The 21,133-nt window shown below is 39.7% G+C and overlaps 9 protein-coding genes across 9 annotated transcripts; 5 read left to right on the top strand and 4 right to left on the bottom strand.

The window, feature by feature from the left end:
• Positions 1–1,256: 1,256 nt before the first annotated feature.
• On the bottom strand, positions 1,257–2,430 carry ATC70_010180 (uncharacterized protein; the record flags this gene model as incomplete). The annotated part of the gene is made up of 4 exons (XM_064829400.1): positions 1,257–1,817; positions 1,870–2,048; positions 2,105–2,197; positions 2,256–2,430. The coding sequence occupies 4 exons, from the start codon at positions 2,428–2,430 to the stop codon at positions 1,257–1,259; spliced, it is 1,008 nt and encodes a 335-aa protein (XP_064686602.1).
• A 343-nt stretch (positions 2,431–2,773) lies between these two features.
• Positions 2,774–3,895, top strand: ATC70_010181 (uncharacterized protein; the record flags this gene model as incomplete). Its single annotated transcript, XM_064829401.1, has 8 exons — positions 2,774–2,806; positions 2,873–2,894; positions 3,004–3,014; positions 3,080–3,141; positions 3,198–3,264; positions 3,327–3,393; positions 3,452–3,741; positions 3,809–3,895. 8 exons carry the CDS (start codon positions 2,774–2,776, stop codon positions 3,893–3,895), a joined length of 639 nt encoding a protein of 212 aa, XP_064686603.1.
• Positions 3,896–4,142: 247 nt separating this feature from the next.
• rpl22_2 (60S ribosomal protein L22) lies at positions 4,143–4,700 on the bottom strand (the record flags this gene model as incomplete). The annotated part of the gene is made up of 1 exon (XM_064829402.1): positions 4,143–4,700. The coding sequence occupies one exon, from the start codon at positions 4,698–4,700 to the stop codon at positions 4,143–4,145; it is 558 nt and encodes a 185-aa protein (XP_064686604.1).
• Positions 4,701–4,860: 160 nt separating this feature from the next.
• PPN1_3 (Endopolyphosphatase) lies at positions 4,861–6,658 on the top strand (the record flags this gene model as incomplete). The annotated part of the gene is made up of 7 exons (XM_064829403.1): positions 4,861–5,231; positions 5,282–5,546; positions 5,608–5,661; positions 5,716–5,826; positions 5,890–6,036; positions 6,095–6,312; positions 6,364–6,658. 7 exons carry the CDS (start codon positions 4,861–4,863, stop codon positions 6,656–6,658), a joined length of 1,461 nt encoding a protein of 486 aa, XP_064686605.1.
• A 2,843-nt stretch (positions 6,659–9,501) lies between these two features.
• Positions 9,502–10,050, top strand: rna1 (Ran GAP Rna1; the record flags this gene model as incomplete). Its single annotated transcript, XM_064829404.1, has 3 exons — positions 9,502–9,738; positions 9,795–9,893; positions 9,958–10,050. 3 exons carry the CDS (start codon positions 9,502–9,504, stop codon positions 10,048–10,050), a joined length of 429 nt encoding a protein of 142 aa, XP_064686606.1.
• Positions 10,051–10,485: 435 nt separating this feature from the next.
• Positions 10,486–11,532, top strand: ATC70_010185 (uncharacterized protein; the record flags this gene model as incomplete). The annotated part of the gene is made up of 4 exons (XM_064829405.1): positions 10,486–10,611; positions 10,670–10,899; positions 10,960–11,186; positions 11,246–11,532. The coding sequence occupies 4 exons, from the start codon at positions 10,486–10,488 to the stop codon at positions 11,530–11,532; spliced, it is 870 nt and encodes a 289-aa protein (XP_064686607.1).
• Positions 11,533–15,030: 3,498 nt separating this feature from the next.
• On the bottom strand, positions 15,031–15,795 carry DID2 (Vacuolar-sorting protein SNF7; the record flags this gene model as incomplete). Its single annotated transcript, XM_064829406.1, has 4 exons — positions 15,031–15,294; positions 15,346–15,502; positions 15,575–15,735; positions 15,790–15,795. The coding sequence occupies 4 exons, from the start codon at positions 15,793–15,795 to the stop codon at positions 15,031–15,033; spliced, it is 588 nt and encodes a 195-aa protein (XP_064686608.1).
• A 1,039-nt stretch (positions 15,796–16,834) lies between these two features.
• Positions 16,835–17,552, bottom strand: ATC70_010187 (uncharacterized protein; the record flags this gene model as incomplete). The annotated part of the gene is made up of 5 exons (XM_064829407.1): positions 16,835–17,098; positions 17,168–17,226; positions 17,285–17,338; positions 17,400–17,411; positions 17,489–17,552. The coding sequence occupies 5 exons, from the start codon at positions 17,550–17,552 to the stop codon at positions 16,835–16,837; spliced, it is 453 nt and encodes a 150-aa protein (XP_064686609.1).
• An 896-nt stretch (positions 17,553–18,448) lies between these two features.
• On the top strand, positions 18,449–19,803 carry ATC70_010188 (uncharacterized protein; the record flags this gene model as incomplete). The annotated part of the gene is made up of 4 exons (XM_064829408.1): positions 18,449–18,486; positions 18,538–18,581; positions 18,638–19,132; positions 19,190–19,803. The coding sequence occupies 4 exons, from the start codon at positions 18,449–18,451 to the stop codon at positions 19,801–19,803; spliced, it is 1,191 nt and encodes a 396-aa protein (XP_064686610.1).
• Positions 19,804–21,133: the final 1,330 nt, after the last annotated feature.

A 21,133-nucleotide genomic window follows, 5' to 3' on the forward strand; every position in this document is an offset into this window, starting at 1 on the left:
ATGTTGAAGATTCTTTTTGTCATTTTCTGCTGTTGTCTCCGATGCAAGCGCTATAAAAGTACAACTGTTGTTTGATGCTATAGATGACGAGCTATTCTACTTGTGACATGGGCAAATGAATATAGAAACAGTCGGTAGTCTTGAACAGCCATATTTATTCACTCTACTTGGTCAAAAGAGACCACATAATATAAGATTGAAGTATCCTGTGCAAAACTTGTTTTCCTTGACTGTCTCCATAATGGGCACATTTGGTAGCTTTACAATCATGTCGGCGAGGGGCTTCACCACCTGGAGATCACTTTCCATTAAATCCCGTTGGAGTCCAACAAGGGCAACTACCCGATCATTTCTCTTGATTTTCTAGATTGAAAAGGGATAGCGTTTGTAATATATGACAGTGTTAAGGTTATTCACGTTGATCAAGGTAGACCTCTACAGTTTTGCTATTTGTTTCTACATTACATCTTTCTTGATCCTTGGTGAGCCAACAAGATAGGAGCCAGCCTTCATTTAAAGTATCTAACATTACGTTCTTGATGCAATTTCTATCAGACTGATAAAAATATGTCTATTTTTAGTTGCAACACTTTCTAATTTTGCTATGCAAGCTTTCTTTTGCAGCCCCTTCCAAGCAGCTCTGAAATGCAAAGCAGCAAGACAAGTGCTTTTTGTCAATGTGTCCCTTGAAAATACCGCCAATTGAATTGATTTTGAATGACAAGCTTTGAATCTTCTTGTCCTCCTCCAATGTATCCTCTTCGTAGCATACACACGTCTTGTATTGACCCTACAATAGATTGAACACAACAGCATCTGGTCTTCGAACCATAATCCTTGGTATGGGGCCTGTAAACAAAGCAAGAGTTTATCAGTAGAGGGCCATGTTCTATTCCTTAAGGACAAGCCTTGTGATGATAGAAGCAAATAGTGAGCTGATCAAAAGCCCAACGAGTATTTTTGAACGGAAAATAAGAGAAACGATGCTTAACACTGACTTCATTGCATGGCGGAAGCAACTGGGACTATAATGCCATAGTCTGCAGTTGGACAGCCATTGCTATTTTCTCCTTGAGCATGTATTGCTTGAAACTGAGCTATACTGTAGAATGCATCCAAGGTCATTATGTGGTGATTTTTATAATCTATCCAAAGAACGTCCATTGCCTGAGGTGGGTATCACTTTGTAGCACTGGCAACACAACTTTTTTCAACATCATTCTTTTTTTTTTTTTATTGCGATTAGCCTATAAAGCTTAATCAATTTGCATATCATCATTCTTGTCGGTGGAAGACTTGTCTGCACCAGCAGCCTCCTTTCCGCCATCCACATCTAAATCCTTGACATCCTTTTCCACCTGAGCTGTTGCTGACGACTCTGCACTTTCCAAAGCATTCTCACTCTTGAGGTTATCAATCTTGTTATCAATCAAGTTGTGGAGCGCAATGACAGCACGAATCATGCTGGACAAGTAAATCAGCAATAATTGGTCGTTTGTCTTTGTGCTGAATGAGTTGACCATGTCGCTGTTTTCCAGGTTGGGCAGAAGGTTGAAGATGTCTTGCAAGTTGTAGATGATTTGATGGTTGACAGGCAGTTTACCGCTAACGACTTTTTGCAAATAGTCGCGAATCTCTTCAAGACGGCCCTGAAGTCCTCCCAAAGATCCCAATTGAGAGGTGATACGGGTGCTCAATGTGCCAACTGCATTGTCTTTGATGTCTCGCAACAAGTGTTCTACACCAATTTCCTCAGCTTCCTCTGCTACAATTTCTGATGGTACATGCATGAATGTCTTTGTGGTGGTGGTGCCGTCCTATTGATATGATATCAGTCTTTTGCGCCAATCGCACTTATCTGATACTTACATCCTTGATCTCTTCAATGGCGAAATAAGCATCGGTAGGGATTTCTGCATCATTTGGCTTGACATCGACAATAACAAGCACGGGATTGGGTGTGTATCTTTTGAACAATTCGTTGATTTCTAAATCTGAGGAACGAAGTTTGGGTCCACTATGATACCAACCGATCAACTTTTCCTTTGCTAATCATTTCGTTTAGTTTGAGTGAGCCAGCGTGTATCACGGGATATATCGTTACCATTGACTTTTTTGAACATGTCGTTCATTGCTTCCACGTAATTGTGATCTAAAAACCAGACAGAGGGGTCCTTGGGATCCTCTTCAAAAGGAACTAGACAGTAGACATGAGCACATATATGCGTACAATTACCCATAGGGCGATATCCTACCAGCAAAACTGTTGGAGACATTGACAGTCTTTCCCTTATTCTGACCAAGCAATACACCCACTACGCGCTTCTTGGTGTCCTTGGCGACACGATTGTAATGATCTGTTGCAGAAAGCAAGACGAGAGGATGAACATGGGCTGTAACTGAGGGTTGAACTGTAGTAGTAGCAGGCATTTTATTAGTATTTAAAGAGCAAAAAAGAAGAAGAAAGGCTTCTAAATGTTGGAAATCCAAATGCTACATTTACCATGATACACTTACGCGTACAAATGTTGGATTCCCGAGTTGACTGACTGACTGAATTTGGTTTGTGACATCATCTTGTATGCCAAGATGGCCCTTTTCAAGCAACAATTGCTCTGTCAATGTGCACTACTACTCTGCTACTACAGGAGCACCAATTTTAAAAGGGAGTTGAATAATCTTATTTCATTTCTTTTTTGCTTTTTCTTCATCTTGGTTTGCATTTTCTTTTTTTTTACATTTCATATTGCTAAAGCACCCGAGGAAGAGCGCCATGTCCAACTACAACTACAACTATATTATCAAGGTATAGCGAGTAGATCAGCTGTACGGGATCTGAGTGCATAAGGAGATCTAACATTTTGCCATATAGTACATCATCATTGGTGATACAGGTAAGAACAGAGAGCACACACAGCGAGGCTTTTTTTTTTTTTTTACTAGTGTGGTATGATTTTTAATCCATTGGGTTTATACATTTGCCACCTTTTGAACGTGGTCTAGGTGTTGGCAAAGTACAGTATCTGGCATAATCATCCGAACACAAGCTTTACAGCTCGGAACTAATGTTCTTGTATAGTCCTGTATTCTGTTGCAGTTTACCGACAAACGATTTATGCCAGCTCATGATTTGACCATTGGGTAGAGTGTCATGTTTGAAACGTCCAGGGGCAAACCTACTCACTGTATGGCTTTAGTGTTGGATTTGGTACACGTTTTATCACAGTCAATGACCAACAAATCAAGCTGCAGATTTGGGATACAGTAAGTGTGCTGAGCGAGCTGTGGGTTGTCACTATGTCCATCTCATGGCAACAACACTGTAGGCTGGACAAGAATCTTTTAGATCGATTACACGAAGCTATTACAGAGGTGCTGCTGGTGCCTTGTTGGGTAAATAACACATGCAAACAAACAATTCAGGCACCATTGACTAAGAAGGCAACTCTAGTATACGACATTACTCGAAGAGACACCTTTGAACATTTGCCAGTTTGGTTGGAGGATGTACGCCAACATGCCAATCCAAACACTGTCATCATGCTGATTGGCAACAAGAGCGATTTGGAAAAGAATCGACAAGTTTCAAGAGAGGAAGCCGAGAAATTTGCTCAGGAGAACGATTTATTCTTTCTAGAGACGTCTGCTAAATCATCTGATAATGTAGAAAAGGCATTTGAGGAGACAGCAGCAGAGATTCAAAGGAAGATTCAAAATGGTACCATTGATATGAACAGTGAGGTAAGACTTGCTGCATTGTAGGAGGCTGCTGCTATGATATCATGGGCTTAACAACATGTGTATTTAGACAAATGGTGTCAAATTGGCCCCTCCTCAAGGTGGATCCTCTTTACCCTCTGCCAACAGCTCTTCAAGCAGTGGTGGTTGCTGTTAGACCTATATCAATGTTCAAGTATTACCCCTCTTTCTTTTCTCTTTCTTATACTCTTTTCTACATCTAATTCACATTTAAATAAACCTTGGTCAATGTTACACATGGCGAGAAAGAGATCTGCTTTTGCTGACTGGTATAGAGTCTGGATGTCGCATCACCACAAAACCGTTGTATTGAAACAACTCGTTTTTATTACATATTACTTTGTTCCCTCTAGTAGCGTCGTCTTATTCACACCTCATCTTTGTCAGCGTCTATCCTGCTGACGATACACATCAGTATAGGCGGGCAGTGTTTCACGAATCGTTGTTGTAGTACTACTGGCTCTTGGTGTTGTCGTCGTTGTCGTTGTCGTTGTGCATATTTGATTTTGTTCTAATAGATAATCCAGTCGTGCTACCACGTCTTTTGGCAAAGAGTGTCTTGGATCTGGAGGAGCGTAAGTTGGTGGTGGAGGAGCAGGTAGAGGGGGGCATTGCACCAATGTGGTTACTGTGGATGAAGAATGACACTGACCTTGCAAATGCAGTTGGATCCTTCTCTCTTGCTGTGTGATGGCATTTTCAATCATCTGCTGCTGGTTGACACGGGCTCGCTTCTTTTTGTGCACACCTGTAAAGTAGCAGAACAGCAAGACCACAATGACGAGACATGAAAAGATGACCTCAATGGCAATGAGAAATGCATTGCCAGCATTAGGCAAGGGTGGCTGCAATGCTGTTGGTGGAGGGATTGTGGTACTGGTTGCGGGCTGCTGGTAGAACCCAGTGGAGCTCACTGCAACAGGTTCCGATACAATAGGCATAATGTAGTATGAAGAAAGAGAGAAAGAGAGGCGAGACAGTGTCAACAGGATGATGATATAATTGATTTATTTACACCACATGATTGTAATTGTAAACAAGGCATCAAATAAATTTCTGATTTGGCATCTGTTTCTTTCGCTTTCATCTCACAAATCAAACATGGTACAGTTTATTGAGATCTATGATAATGAGGATGAAGACGAGCTCTATTTATCAGACTTCAGCCATGTGCCTGATATCCTTGACCATGAACCTTCCATGAGCAGCAGTAGTAGCACGATGCCATCATCATCCACAATACCCCCTTCTCCCATGCACCGATCTGATTACAATGTTTTGTCCACTTCTACTGCTATTACGGGCACGACAGCATCATCGCCAGAGCCCCTCTCCTTGTCATCGACCGTTGGAAAGTCAAGAGAAACGCTCATGTCAGAAATAGAAGATACCATTGAGCAGATGTTTGCTTCTATCGCTATTGGAGAACTATGCAAACTGCCCATGTCAAGCAAGCCTCTTCCTCAAAGAAAGTAAGTTGTTCATGTTTGCAAGTGCCCTTTACCTATAGCCACACATATAGGAGAAAGAGGCCATCTTCTGCTGATGGTGCTGACATTACTTTAAACACTGATGCCACTACCAATGACCCTTCAGCCGCCTCAAGCAATGACACCACTCGCTACTTGTCGCTCTCCAGCAGCTGCAACAAGGCCAGAGCATTGGCTCGCTATCTTTCTGTATTGCAAATGATTTATGAGGCGGTGGCATACAAGATCATGCTGACCAAAAGAGACATGTACTATCGCAACGTAGAGCTCTTTGGCAAACAGTCTGTAGTCGATATAGTAATGTAGTGAGCAGAGTGCCAGTGTCCAGGTGTGCACTAACATCACTATGTACCAACAGATTGTAGACGACTTTTCGCGTCATTACAATGTGCCCAGATCGTCGCTCAATGTGGTCAGTAGAACATATACTGCTGATCTGGCCATGTACTGACATGTTGTTATATAGAGTGCAGCATCCAAAGGCCTTATATTTGGACCCATTATTATCAAATTAAAGAACAACAAGATACTCAACTGCAGTACAAGCAATGATACAGCAGATACAGACGATGAACAGGTGGAGTTTTATGCAGTCTGCCGTCATTCTGAGTGGTGCTCACTTACGCAGCTTTATACATAGGGCGTATTGATACCGCCCATTCATCAAGTGGTGCAAGTGCAATGCAAGGCAAAGTGCATGATCGTAATAGAGAAGGAAGCTACATTTCGATATCTCGTCTCGATTGGGTTCTGTCAATCATTACCAGAGAGCTGTGTATTGGTGACAGTAAGTATACGAGACGTTGGCAAGACACACATGCATACTCACACGTGTGTACGCATAGGGCAAGGGCTATCCAGACTTGTCCACAAGACAGTTTGTAAAGTACTTTTCGACCCATTTCACTACAAAACCTATCCTGGCACTGATGGACGGTGATCCCCATGGCCTGGATATTTATGCTACTTACAAATGGGGCACTCGAGCCATGGCATTTGATGTGTTTAACCTAGCAGCCAATAGCATTGAGTTGATTGGATTGACATGTCAAGATCGTCAAGAGTAAGTGGAGAGATCACCCAATGCAGACACAACTGATTCCTTCTTGCACAGGTTTCATATTTCTCCTCAATGTTTGATACCTCTATCCGAGAGAGACAAATCTAAATGCCAAGCCATGATGCGAACCTACGATCAAGATGAAACACCTGGACAAAGTCAACTTATTGAAAGAGGATGGTGGCAAGATGTTGATACGGAATTAGCCTCTCAAAGCCATCAATCGTATATTAGAGAGATCACTCAACTGTTGGCTTCCGATCATAAATGCGAGCTTCAGGCATTGAATCACAATGGGCCTTATCACTTGACAAACTACCTCATCAAAAAATTGGCTAAATACATTTAACATAAAGTGCTGCGTGTGTGGAAATGATTGACTAATAAAGATGGCAATGGCACATGAGAGCATCTCAAACCCTTAGGAAGATATAAAATAGTTCAAATCAATGTTTTAAAGCATATAGTACTATCCAGCTGTTTTAAATATAGTTACAAGGATACTAGATAATAGATGCAGACTGTTTACTACGTCTAAGATGTCCAGCATGTCCTACAATCATCATTACCTCACTAGCAAGCTGTATCATTCTGCTATAATACAGCGATACAACAGTACCGCTCAACCCAATACGTTCAGCTGGATATTTGGATGTAGCAGTATGCCCTGAATCCGAGTTAATGAATGCAATGTCTTTACTCCTTCATATCATAACAAGAACGCGCCTATTGACAAGCAAATATATAAAACACAGCCAAATTTGACAGCTTTCAAGCTCTCATATCTTGACATTAGACCTTTCTGAGCCACCGGAATAATGCCAAACAATTGTACTCGAGTAGGAGTATTTTCCTGACACCTTTGCTCAACTTTTTGAGGACCCAAAAAAAAAATGGTCAAAAATCGACCAAAAACCATGAGGTACCCCTTATGGTTTCCATTGAAATTCAAACGATCGCGTTTTTCACCTTGAAAATAAAGATTTTTACTATGGTATATATTAAATCAAAACGTTTCTCTCGATCCAAAGCAACTTCTGAAACCATTTTTTTGAGGTCTTCATATGCAAATTTTTGACATTTTGGCCAAAAACCTTATTTCATATTTTCTGGATTTGCTCAGTAAGTTCAGTCAAAACATCTCTTTTACTTGTTACCATTGGAAGCGCCTTGTAGAGTACTCCAAAAATGTATTAGGAAGCATCGGGTGATAACCACAGTTCATACAGTCGAAAATCATAAAGCAGATTAAAGAAGTCGACAAAACACAAAATCTGGCCAATCTTGAACAGAAATATGTCGTGTAACACCATATCACTAGTATAAATATCCAAGCATCCACATCAATAAACGTTAGTCTTTCTTCGTCTTACATATTATAGAGGTCCCATTAGTCCTGAACAATACAAATAATACAACTCCCTAACCATGATTTGCAGCATTTTAGCATGACATATAATCAGCATGCGTTTCGTTGATTCGTTAAAAGAAATTATTGCCACTGGCTAAATAAAAAGCTTTTTCGGTATGTGATGAGGTGTATCAGAATATTCATTGGGAATGATGGCTGCAATTTTGTTGGCAGTTGGTCTATCTTCATTCACAACTCGCTTCAATCTCATTTGAGGGTTAAGTCAAATATGAGCGTCCTTGTTGATATGATTTCAGGCTTGACGTTCGTCTTCTCCATTCATAATCTCATGAGCATGCTTGTAAATGCGAACAAAGGTTCTAATATATCCCTCCGATGGGTCACAGCGACACGCTTTTCTCATAAGTATTTGAATACATTATATGATGGATAATCTGGCAAGAGTCAGAAAGATATTTATTTGAGCCAAAAAACGGACATGTCAATAATATAGCCTGCGTGTCTGGTTTGGAGTTATAAGGCTGGAGATCATGTCTAGGTATAGTCTCCAACTGCTCACTATGGTGTCCGAGAAAACTTCTGTGACCTAAATCAAGTTCAAGTAGTTAACCCATCATAATGCATAATTTGCTTGAAATCCGAATATAAAGACTATCTTGATCATCCAATTCAGAATATTTAAACGCAGTTTGATCTTCATTTTGGTGAAATTCAACGGTACGCATCCTCCTCATTCCATGTGGATGAGATAGCTCTGTTCTGCCAGTCTGGTTACATGCACCATTGCAAATTGTAATATTCAACAGACCGGCGGTCATGTAGTCAAAGTACCTGACCGAGCGAGGACCAATGGCTACCATTCCCCATAAGCTGCGATATAATAGCTCATGGAGATAATACTGTCAAACTGATCACACCGTAATCTTTGACTCGATCCTGCCCATTTGGGTTGCCTTTACAAGCAATATTCAACAAATGGTGACCTAATTTTGCAAGGGAATCTCGCACTCCAGGGATAGCACATACGGACCCACTGAACGCAGCCAAAATAATCAAGGCGTTCCAATATTCGAAATTGGTTGACCAGCAAGAACGCCGGAATACTTTCCTTATGAGAATCATTCAAGAGCATACATCATGTGCCTGGATTTTGAATATTGAGGCCATCTTGCTGATTATTCACGCACCGGCATTTGATCTTCATTTTGGTGAAATTCAACGGTACGCATCCTCCTCATTCCATGTGGATGAGATAGCTCTGTTCTGCCAGTCTGGTTACATGCACCATTGCAAATTGTAATATTCAACAGACCGGTGGTCATGTAGTCAAAGTACCTGACCGAGCGAGGACAAATGGCTACCATTCCCCATAAGCTGCGATATAATAGCTCATGGAGATAATACTGTCAAACTGATCACGCCGTAATCTTTGACTCGATCCTGCCCATTTGGGTTGCCTTTACAAGCAATATTCAACAAATGGTGACCTAATTTTGCAAGGGAATCTCGCACTCCAGGGATAGCACATACGGACCCATTGAACGCAATCGAGATGAAAACAGCATTCCAGTAATCGAGATCAGAAAAAAGTGCCTCACCTAATGTAACTCTCTTTAATAAAACACCTCGGTTGGAATCCACATGAACATACCTAATTTTAGTTTGAAAGTATTTGGCAATCGAATTACTGAGGATTCGTCATATAATATACCTATTGGAAAGAAAATCAAAAAAAAAAAAAAAGGAAAAAGACGCGTTGTGCCAGTAGAGATTATATGCGCAGCTTTGTGACCTTCATCAGTATAATGAGAACTCTTTGCATGAAAAATAAACAACCTTCATCTCTGTACTGTCATTTCGCAGACATCATGTATTTCGATGAAATTATTAGTAACGAATGGAACATAAGTACAGCACTTGATTTGTATTCAGTAGAGTATCCAGATGCAGCGACACTTCTCCGCGCGATCAAATCTGATTTGAAGAGGATAAGCAAGAACCCGAATGTGTTGAAATCCGCTCGAGAAAAGGCTGAATCGCTCCTTGACAAATGGAATGTAAGTTTATTTGATGATTCAAGTATTAGATCCAAGTACCTTAAAACCGTGTATAGGATGTTAAGAAAAAGCAGAAAGGAAAAGAACACGGAGAGTCATCTACAGTAAAGGCAGCAAAGGCAGCAAAGGCAGCAAAGCCATCAGCCGCTTCCACTGTAAGTACATTGTGCATCCCAAACTATAGCCTTGATGTCTCAATCAAACTACCTTGTCATGCAGACAACGTACAACAACAGCAATCACTTCACAACCAGCGGTGATCACAGCAATATTATTGTAGGCGGTAGTCATTCAGGCAAACTAAAGCTTTAGTATGCATCCTTCTCCCTCTAATTTGATTGTGATTTTAATTAGGCGTTCCTAGTAGAAAAAGAAACATCAATGAGGTTGAGCCAAGCAAGGTAATACAGTAAGTGTGTGCCGAAGATATATTCACTTTACTGACCCGTCTTCTTTACAAAGGACGAAGTAGATGCTCTTTTCCAATCTGTCATGAACAACTCAGAAGAGGGTGAGGATGCCGCGCCTTCTGTCACATACATCAAGAACACCAGCTCTGTCCATATTAGGCTCCCCGCTAAACACTGGTTTGTGGAGGAACTGAATGTTTCAATGAAATTTTATGAATATCAAGAGCTTGTCAAGGAAAGAATTCAAAGCCAAGGAATCATATTGGAATAGCATGTGTACGAAATCCTGGCCATGTCATCGATCCTTCTTCTGAAGCCAAAACAGTATTCAACAGGAATGCTTCACCACTTTTCACAAAAAGACCTCAACAAGATTCAAAAGGCACATCTCTCTGGTCATGTAAAGGAATCAACAGCCGTATTCGACGAGAAGCTTTATGCAGACATCAGAGCAATCATTAAGGTGAGAAAATGGCCATGTTGACATGAAAAGCAGATACTCAACGCAATGCTCAATTTAGAAATTACAAACGGAGCACGATCGCCTTGCTGCAATCAACGCACTGACTACAATGGATATCAAAAACAACTATCAGGAAAAGATCGTGATGATGATGATGCACCTCATTACAAAGCTTCCTTTATCAAAAATTGATTCAAGATCTGGAGAGATCAACTTATGCACCAACTACTTGGATCCTGTTCTGTGCTCAATTCTAAATGATGACGAAGATGAGAGACTATTGCAATGGTAAGAATTAGTTTGTACACTATACTCCTCTCTGCTTAAGAGCTATTGCCATGTACATAGGCCTAATACGAAAGCTGAAGATTCAAAGTCAAAGAGACCAGATGCGGTGGTCTTTAATATGCTTCAAAACCAGTACGATACTAGTGTTTGTTATGGCGAAGCAAAACTGGAAGAGGCCAAGAAAGTGCCTAACATGCTGGTTCAAGATCTACTTCGTTTAGCACTGTTCTCAAAAGACACTATCGACACTAAAAGGCTGTCTTCTTGTATGTCGTTCCAAGCTGTTGGTAAGTTCTTTCTTCAGCCCCATGAAGCCAAGGAAATCCATTGATTTGCTTTGCTACAGGTCAGCATATAGTATTTTATCTGACATCTCTGAAAAATGACGGACTGTATATTATGAGCGAATTAGCAGATATCTACTGTCCAGCTAGCATTGATGATCTTTTGAATTTTATCAACTGCTTTGATGATCTGCTCAAGGTGATGATAGCCATGGATTCAATCAACGTAGACAATGATGATCAGAAGAAAACTTATCGAAGACGAAGCTTTGATTCCCCACAATTCAGAGCGTTTCTTCAAAAAAAACGCTGTGATTTCAATGGAGAAAGATCCTACCTAAAGTTTTAGCCTGTGCATGATTCATTGAATGTCATCTTTATATCCCCTGTGCTACATTTGCTAATATTCGTTATTTGTTGAATAGCTATTATCTTGTATTCAATTTTACCCTTATCCATTCATCTCAAACATTATTGCTTGTCGAATGAATCTGTTCAATTATGCTTGAAGTCAATTGTATCAAGTTCACTCTAGTTTTTGGGTGGTTTTTATTTCAAGTAATGCAATAATTCAAATTTTGCATAATTCTTTGCTATTCACGCCAAGAAACTGATTTTACGAATGCCACGTCAGGAATGAAACAATTATGAAGCATGCGTGAATGTCATCATATGATAATCACTATAAACTAAAGCTCTCTATATCTTTCTTTTTGCAGTTATGTGGCCTTTGCACTATATTCTTCTTTTGATTTTAAGATTCCCCTCAACAAACAGAAATGTACCGCGTTTTTGCGGTTCACCCCTGAATTGCATTTTCTGTTCAAAATATAAGGTGTAAATAAAAGTTTCCCAAATATGCATTTGATAGACATAATAATGTTCCTTATCTGCATCGTAAATATTAAGACGTATTAACCTGAACAGGTATGCAGTAAAGAGCTATCATGTCAAAAGAAATACGTTTAGCGGAACGGATGCGACGAACGCCATAAACGTCTACTTACACAAGCATAGTGACCACGGCTTTTCGACTGTATTGATAAATCTTTTTGAAGAAACCTTTGTCAATCACCCTTTCATAATATACTAAAAAAAAACTATGAAAAAAACGTCGTCGTAGCCAGTCAGAGATCAGAAGTCCCTCTCCCAAAAACATAGAGCATCTAATTCAAGTGATTTTTTTGCAAGGTATTTGGCTGCGAATTGAGTGATTTCTGGTTTCAAGGCAACATTTGGTAATACTGGTCATAATCAGCGTTTCACCGTAACGAAGCGAAGGTGCAAACCCATAGTATTCAAGCAGCAAGTTCGGGTTTTCATTTCCATCATTAGTAAGCTTACCAACAGCATAATAACGTATCAAAATTTGCATGTATTGGCTTTACCAAAATCAATATGCCTATTATTCAAATTAAAAATTGTACAGGCTACGGAACTATGTTTTTTAGTAAATTACAGCTACCAAAGATGTGATTTATGCCTTGTAAATAAAAGCTATAAAGCAAAACATAACCAAATTTGACAGCTTTCAAACCTTCATATCTTGACATGTAGACCTTCCTGAGCCACCGGAATAATGCCAAACAATTGCACTTGGGTGGTAGTAACTTTTTGATACCTTTGCTCCACTTTTTGAGGACCAAAAAAAAATGGTCAAAAATCGACCAAAAACCATGAGGTACCCCTTATGGTTTCCATTGAAATTCAAACGATCGCGTTTTTCACCTTGAAAATAAAGACTTTTACTATGGTATATATTAAATCAAAACGTTTCTCTCGATCCAAAGCAACTTCTGAAACCATTTTTTTGAGGTCTTCATATGCAAATTTTTGACATTTTGGCCAAAAACCTTATTTCATATTTTCTGAATTTGCTCAGTAAGTTCAGTCAAAACATCTCTTTTACTTGTTACCATTGGAAGCGCCTTGTAGAGTACTCCAAAAATGTATTAGGAAGCATCGGGTGATAACCACAGTTCATACAGTCGAAAATCATAAAACAGATTAAAGAAGTCGACAAAAGACACAATCTGTCCAATCTTGAAGAAAAGAAAATATACTGAGTTTGAATCAATTTTGGCGCTGCTGCTGGCTGACCACATGTCTTTCTGATGACGATAATGTTGATTGCGATGCTGATCAAATGGGAACCATGGAATTAAAAGTACAATTGCTTAGCCGGAATGCTTTTTTTGGGAGTTTTTCCCTATAAAGATGTCTTTTTCAATGATAATCTCTCAAAAAAAGTCACTTGGATCTCATACAAGTCCTTTATGTTGCCATCTCAAGAGCAACATCAGCGATTGGATATCTCCCCCTCCTGAACCTGATATAGCTATTAATTGATTGTTCATCTACTTAAATAGCAGGTTGTTATTGTCTCTGATTTGAAATGTCTTTGGCCAGAGCCCGTAGGGCAACGCCGTCATCGAGCGTAGCGAGATAGATCGGCTAGTAGCAATATATTGATTTTTTAGATTGTTGAAAGTTTCAAAAGCGCACCTCTAGTTGAGTGAATGATGCAAGCTTAAAGCCATCTCCAGATGCGTTAAAAAAGCGTTATTTGGCATCGCACAAGCGCACACATCTTTGGATAGTACAATAACTCGAGACAACATAGTTCTCTGAAACGCCGTTAAGCATTGGAATGCTTAACTCTTAAAACAAGCAGTAATTTTAGCATTTCGAGAGGCGTTTGTCAGATAATTACCAAACATCGCTCTTATTAGGAGAAGAGATTTTTGCATGGGCATGTAGAATACTCTTGTATCTACTGCTCATGCACTGAAAGCTCTCATTTTACATATTGCCTCATGGGATGTTCTGTTGACAAAACCATTATGTAATGCTCATGATTTAACATTTGGTAAGTCTATATACCACATGTACGTCCTTGCTACCAGCCCCTACATCTTATGCGGACAACAGCGTCTGGAATCACATCAGTTGCAAAAGATTCAATTAGCAGAAATTTCCCTATTCTCCTCATTTGGCTCATTGTTTGTATGGCGAATATTACATTAAATAAAATGTGTTTACTTGCTGTGCAGTTTTTGGTGGGATGAAAGGGTTAAACTCAAACCAAATTACACTCTACAAATTGTTCTTTATGCTTCCATGATATGGAAATGTCACGAAAGAGGCTCTTTCTTTATTCTTTTATCAAGAAATCAGAAAATATCAAGGGCTTCGCTAGAGAACCATGTGGCAATTTCAATGCCTGACAATATCTGAAGAGATTTTAGCTTTTCATTCATAATGGCCGAGATATGGAGTTGCTTACAATGGCTAAAAAAGAAAAATATAAATCAGCATGTAAATGATGAACCATTGAAACGCACTTACACAATCACTGGAGCGATGAAAAGCTAATTCAAGCGAAATATTATCATTAAATTCAGGCACGAACATTAGTAGCAGCCAAAATTAAACTCACTGGAACCACAAAAGAAGCAACTAATAGGCGCAGTTCCTTTTGATACTTTGCTTTGTGTCTGCTGCTGCTGCCTTTTAACAATGCACATGATGGTATAGAGATGATAGCTGTTTGATATTATCATAAAAGTGAAGAAGAGAAAAAGAGAGAAATGAAAGAATGGGAACAAGATTAAGCTGGATATCTCGAGTAATCTAGACCCATGGATTGTCCTTGACATTTTGAAAAAGAACACACACACACACACACACACAGAGAAACACATGATGCCAGTGATAAAGCTTTGTTTATTGTACTCAAACATGTAACCATTGGAGATATTGTTATTATTGAAAAGCATATACTTGATAGAAACTTGCAGAAGAAGAATACTTCTGCCTGTTATTGCCACATATCTTGTTTCTCGTCTTAAAGGTCGACCAACTGAACATACTCTTCCATCAAGCTGTAGATTTGTCCCTCTTCAGCCAATTCATTCAAGGATCGCAATATTTGTCTTTCATCAAGTAAGTTCTTTAAGTGATCGACGATGGATGAGATATGGCTGCCTACTTCTTCATCACCACACACCTTGATGGCTCGCTTGACAATGCTATTGATATTGTTTCTGCTGATCTTGTATAAAGGAGGATTTGACAGCTGAGTATTATTACTGCTCAAAGAAGGCTTATTCTAAATGCTATCATAAATAGCTGAGATTACCAATTTGCAGTTACTACATACCTTGATTGCTATCAATTCCAAATAGGCTTGGATGGCATCGAGATAGTGGAATGTGATTTCATTGGAGTCTTCGATAGGTACTGTTTTGAATGATACACAGAAGAGACGGTCAGAGTAGGATTGAATGCGACCATGGACTTTGACGTAAATGTTACGACTAGATGCATATATCAGATCGAATGCAGAGGTGAGAGGTATTATATTACCCATATCCACACTGAATACTTACGGGAATACTTGTGCTGTATTTGCATTGACACTTTCCTCAGTCGCACTGCCTACTGCATCATTCCAATGTTTGATGTCTATAGCGCCAGTGCCATCTTCAATGGTGTATGAAACGGATGCCTGTTGTACCACAATGGCTCGAATGACGCCAATAATACAAATCTACAGCAAAACTGGATGAGCACCTACAAAGAGCTAATAGCTAAAAACCAATACTTGCATCAGTCAATTCTTTGCCTTGAAGCAGAAATCTCTCGTCTACAGGCTGTACATGCTTCTTAATCAAAGCGATTGTTAATGGCATGCATGATCTGCTGTGAGTCAACATCTTTTTCTAAAGAAAGGAACTGTAATGAGTACACTGGAAGCAGTATATGTAGATGCTTACAACGTACATTTCTGGTATTTCCCTCTGCTGCACTCTCATGGTGGGCATCAATAGCTGGTGGCACTATTGGATAGGGTGCCATGCTAACTCTAGCTTGAGTAAAAGGTCCTGCAGAAATATTTCATGGTTAATCTTGCTGAATACATGAAGCAAGAAACATGTCACTATAAGAAGCACCTTCTTTCAACATCCTTTGTGATTTATCTTTACACGCGAAAGAGAAAAGAGGAAACAATGAGAGGTCAATGCATTCAAACTGTATATTCGGACATCAATTGATTCGCTTGATCAGTGAAGGCTATTTAAAGCAGCAATGCCATCAAGGTTATGGATTACAAACTTGAGCTTTCAAAATGAACTATGGCTTTAAATAAAAGGACATAAGGGGAGTGGTAATCAGCATGATGAGCATATATCAGTGCACGCATACAAGCCATTGGGCACTAATAAACACGCTATAACAGTGAAAAATGCATACACACGCATTTACAATACCAGCACACATAAAGCAATTTAAGCGATCGTTTGTTTATGCATCAATTTATGTACATGTAACGAAAGTTGCAGCTAAACCGTGCTTGAATCAAAACCTGGCAATGTCGTAAATAGTTGCTTTACAATGCTTCTATAGTCATTGCTCTCCATAGTACAAATATATAAACCACAATCAAACATCAGCTCTTTTTTAAAGTTGGAGCACAGAAATTGGCTTGCCAGTGTTTACGAACAGATGATTGTCATACATTGGGTACAAAAAAAAAAAAAAAAAAAAAAAAAGAAAAAAACCCAAAGATGAACATAGATACATGATGGTACCTCCTCTCTATAGAATACAGCAAACGGTTTGTTGTTTATTCACTATATTGCTATACTTTATTCCCAAGATTCCTCAACAGTTTCCCTAACTCGACGAACATATTCCTTTCTATTTTCACGGTAAAGATTTGCTGCCTCTGCGTTTGCTGGTGAGTTGGGGTTGGGGTCGTTAAAGAGAGATTGAATACTGGTCAAAATGGCTGCTACATCGTATGTTGGACTCCATCTGTTTTGTAAGATATCCAGACAGAGCTCACCGTTGGCATATACATTGGGATGGAACATTTTTGAAACGAATTTGACTTGGGGTGGTTTGTTGGGCTGAGGCAATGTGTTATTATTTCCCATCACATTGCAAAAGAAAAAAAAAAGCATGCACAATCAACTTACATAGGTTTCATCGAATTGCAATACTAACTTGAAAGTACCATCCTCAAAGGGGGTATCAGCTAGAAACCAGCATGTAAATGCTCATTGCTTTATAGCGCCAACATCTCTTGCACTTACCAGGACCAAAGATTACTGCATTCCACATCATGATGTTTTCGGGACAAGGGGCACCTACACACATACAATGTCAGTACAAGGAAAGCCGCTGAATATGTATTGGCATGCCACTTACCTGATACACCAGCTAAAATAAAGTCGCAAAATAGGACGAGGCCGTTAGTAACAGCAGGCAGGATTAGTGCTTTATCACACAACATTTACCTGGAGGATCGCTTTGCAATCTCTTGAAATCACGCATAAGTCTTCTTCTAGTGGGTGTCGACATGTTTGTATAATATATTCGCTGGCTCTATGCTTTGAACTGTAAAGTGTTGTAGATGGCAAGTTTATTTCTTTGTGAACAAAAAAAAAAAAAAAAAAAAAAGGGAACAGAAAGAAAGAAACAATGATCATCATCTCAAAAACGGCGTAGTCTATATAAAGCAAAAAGAAAAAAAACAAGACTGCTTTTAAAACCATGCTTTCAAGAACTGTGCATTTGGCATCGATTAATAATGGTTCTTTTGGGGCCATGGAAATCTTCTAGATAAAATGACTAAGAAATAAAATTGTGCTCTCTGGAAGGCAGTGGCTCATACACATCATGGCATACAATGTGATGAATTTATGCAAACATGTAGCAGTGTAACAGTCCTTCTTGCTTTGAACATTGCGACTACTCGAAATGGCAGCCTGACATTGGGAGGCAATGGCATTGAAATCAACCAAGCTGATTTCAAGTGGATCTGAGGCATTTGCGTATTTGGTGTAACTGTTGATCTGTCTATACAGTCTTCATTGAGACTCATCCCCTGATGATTTTGCAGCCCTGGGTATATCCAGCAAATCTCATCCAATGGCCATGAAAATCTGCAGCAAGCGTTCATTCGTAGCAGGCGCAAACCACCACAGAGCACAAATTGAACTGGATGGAATGAAAGCCGAAATGAACAGCCAGCCAAAACTTCAAAGTGCCACTGCTATCCGTTGCACAGCTTGGAGAGAGAACTGCATGACTGGATTTCACATGTTTGATCTCATATTTCACACACACATTTGTAATTTCGTATATTGAACAACCGATGTGTATCAAACTACAATACCTTCCCCACATTGCGTTGAAGGATTTCGTCCTCTTCTTTTCTGCTCCATTACTTTTTCTCATTTCTATCAAATTTCAACATGGCTCTGCGTCAAGTCTTTATCGTTTCTGCCAAGAGGTTTGTATTTGCCACTCAAACATTGATCCTGCGATTCTAAGCATCCAACAGAACTCCTTTCGGTGCCTTTGGTGGTAAATTCAAGAACCTCACTGGTAAGTGAACTGGGCGTTTCTGATAAACAGAGCGAGTATTGACGATAGCATCATAGCTGCCGAGTTGGGTGGTCTGGCTTCCAAGGCTGCTATTGCTGATCTCCCTGCCAATGTCCCCATTGATTCCGTGATTTTTGGTAATGTCCTTCAAACAGATGTCGCTGGTGCCTATGTGGCACGTCATATTGGTCACCGTGCTGGCCTTCCTGTCACTGTCCCTGCTTTAACCGTCAATCGTCTTTGTGGTTCCGGTCTTCAAAGTGTGGTTAATGCAGCTCAAGAAATCGTTTTGGGTGAAAGCGAGATTGTATTGGCTGGTGGTGCTGAAAATATGTCATTAGCTCCCTTCACCTTGTCAGGCTCTTCTCGTTGGGGTCTCAAGCTTGGCCAAGATCCCAAGTTGCAAGATACTCTCTGGACAGCTTTGACTGATCAATACCCTACTCCCACGCCCATGGGTATCACTGCTGAAAATTTAGCCGAAAAGTACAACATTACCAAGCAAGCATGTGATGAATATGCCTTGTCAAGTCAAAATCGTTATGAAAAAGGTACGTAATTAACGGGAGATAGATTACGGCGGATGACTAAGCCATGCAATTGCACAGCTGCCAAGGCTGGTATTTACAAGGATGAAATTGCACCTGTTGAGATCAAGGGTCGCAAGGGCCCAGAGCTCGTCAGCGAAGATGAGCATCCTCGTGCCGGCTTACAAATCGAGAATTTGACAAAGTTGAAGCCTGTCTTTAAGAAGGATGGTGTTGTTTCTGCTGCTAATGCTTCAGGTATCAATGATGGTGCTGCCGCTTTGATTGTTGCTAGTGAGGATGCTGTCAAAAAGTATGGTTTGACTCCCTTGGCTCGTGTTGTGAGCTGGCAAGCATCTGCTGTCGAACCTACTTTGATGGGTTTGGGCCCTGTACCCTCTATTCAAGGCGCTTTGAAGAGAGCCAATTTGGAATTGAAGCAAATGGGTTTGATTGAAGTGAATGAAGCGTTTGCTGCTCAATATTTGGCTTGTGAAAAGGAACTTGGATTAGAAAGAGAGATTACCAACGTCAATGGTGGTGCTATTGCTATTGGTCATCCATTGGGTGCTTCTGGTGCTCGTATCTTGACTCATCTGTCTCATGCTCTTCAACGTACCAAGGAAAAGTATGCTGTTGGTTCGGCCTGTATTGGTGGCGGACAAGGTGTTGCTGTTATTTTGGAGAGAGTTTAAATAGATGTTGGTGCATAAATAAAGAATACAAGCCGTTGTTACATTGCTTGCATGAAATAGTGGCTCTTCTTGGATATTAAAATGGCTGTAAATTGATAGTAAATTTGCTGTAAGCTATAACAAACCTGTTCTAGGCTTATAGCAACATGGTTACAGGCCATACTAAAATGGTTACAGGCCATACTAAAATGGTTGCGAGGCCATCACAAATTGCAACGTCGAATTAAACACAGTGCCTTGTTCTTTAATAGTTGGCTTGAGAATGTGTTTCTGCATTCTCTACACAGAAATTAGCTCTTGCTCATCCATAATATGTCAAAACATAGCCAAATCTGGCAATTTTTGAATGCTCATTACTCATCATACAATCCGTTTTAGACGCTGGCAATGGTGCCAAACGAATGCTCTCGACGAGTACTTACTAGCTGACCCTATACCAAAATTTTTTGGGTCGAAAATCAGTGACCAAAATCCTCAATTTTCCATGAGGTATACCTCATGGCTTTCACTGAAAATTAAACGATCGCGTTTTTGGCCCTCAAAATGAAGATTTTTGCTATGGTATATATTAGATCATAATGTTCCTCTTGATCCAAAGCAACTCCTGAAACTTTATTTGTGTCACCATCATATGCAAAATCTCGACATTTTGGACAAAAACCTCATTTCATATTTTCATGCATTGCTCAATAAGCTTGTTCAAAACATATCTTTAATTAGTATCATTGAATGCGCCTCTCATAGTACTCTAGAAATGAATTAGGAACTATGGGATGATCAGTACATTTTTATAGTCGAATTGTGCAAGATAGATCAAAGAAGTCGAAAAAAAATACCTAAAAACTGCCATTTCGAGTAAATTCTATATATCGGGAATTTAAACGGTTTTGGTGGCGGCGGCGGCCAGCAGCAGCAGCAGCTTCTAGGTATGATGCTCTGTGTGTAGTTCATCTACAAAATCCGTAGACATTCATCTGGTAGAGGTATATTGGGAATAAAAAAAAATGAAACGAAACTATGAAGCTTGCAAAATATGTTCACAACGCCGACCGTATATATATATATATATATGACTATTTGCCTTTCAAATCGAATATAATGCATTTACTCTGCGAAAGGGCATCTGCTTGATCATCTCCTCTCTTTTGCACTTGATCTGATCTTTCATCGAAATTACGCACAGATTGATACTGCAGTCTCAATACCTGGTATTTTATTCAAGAATATCTTTATTGCAACAGGTGGATATGGCTTCAAAAAGATGAGTGTTTGGCATATGTTGAATATGTCGCATATCCCAAATACAGGGGGCATGTCGGATAGAAAAAGC

The sequence above is a fragment of the Mucor velutinosus genome (assembly GCF_035048745.1).
Source record: "Mucor velutinosus strain NIH1002 chromosome Unknown tig00001563, whole genome shotgun sequence".
Taxonomy (NCBI): Eukaryota; Fungi; Mucoromycota; class Mucoromycetes; order Mucorales; family Mucoraceae; genus Mucor; species Mucor velutinosus.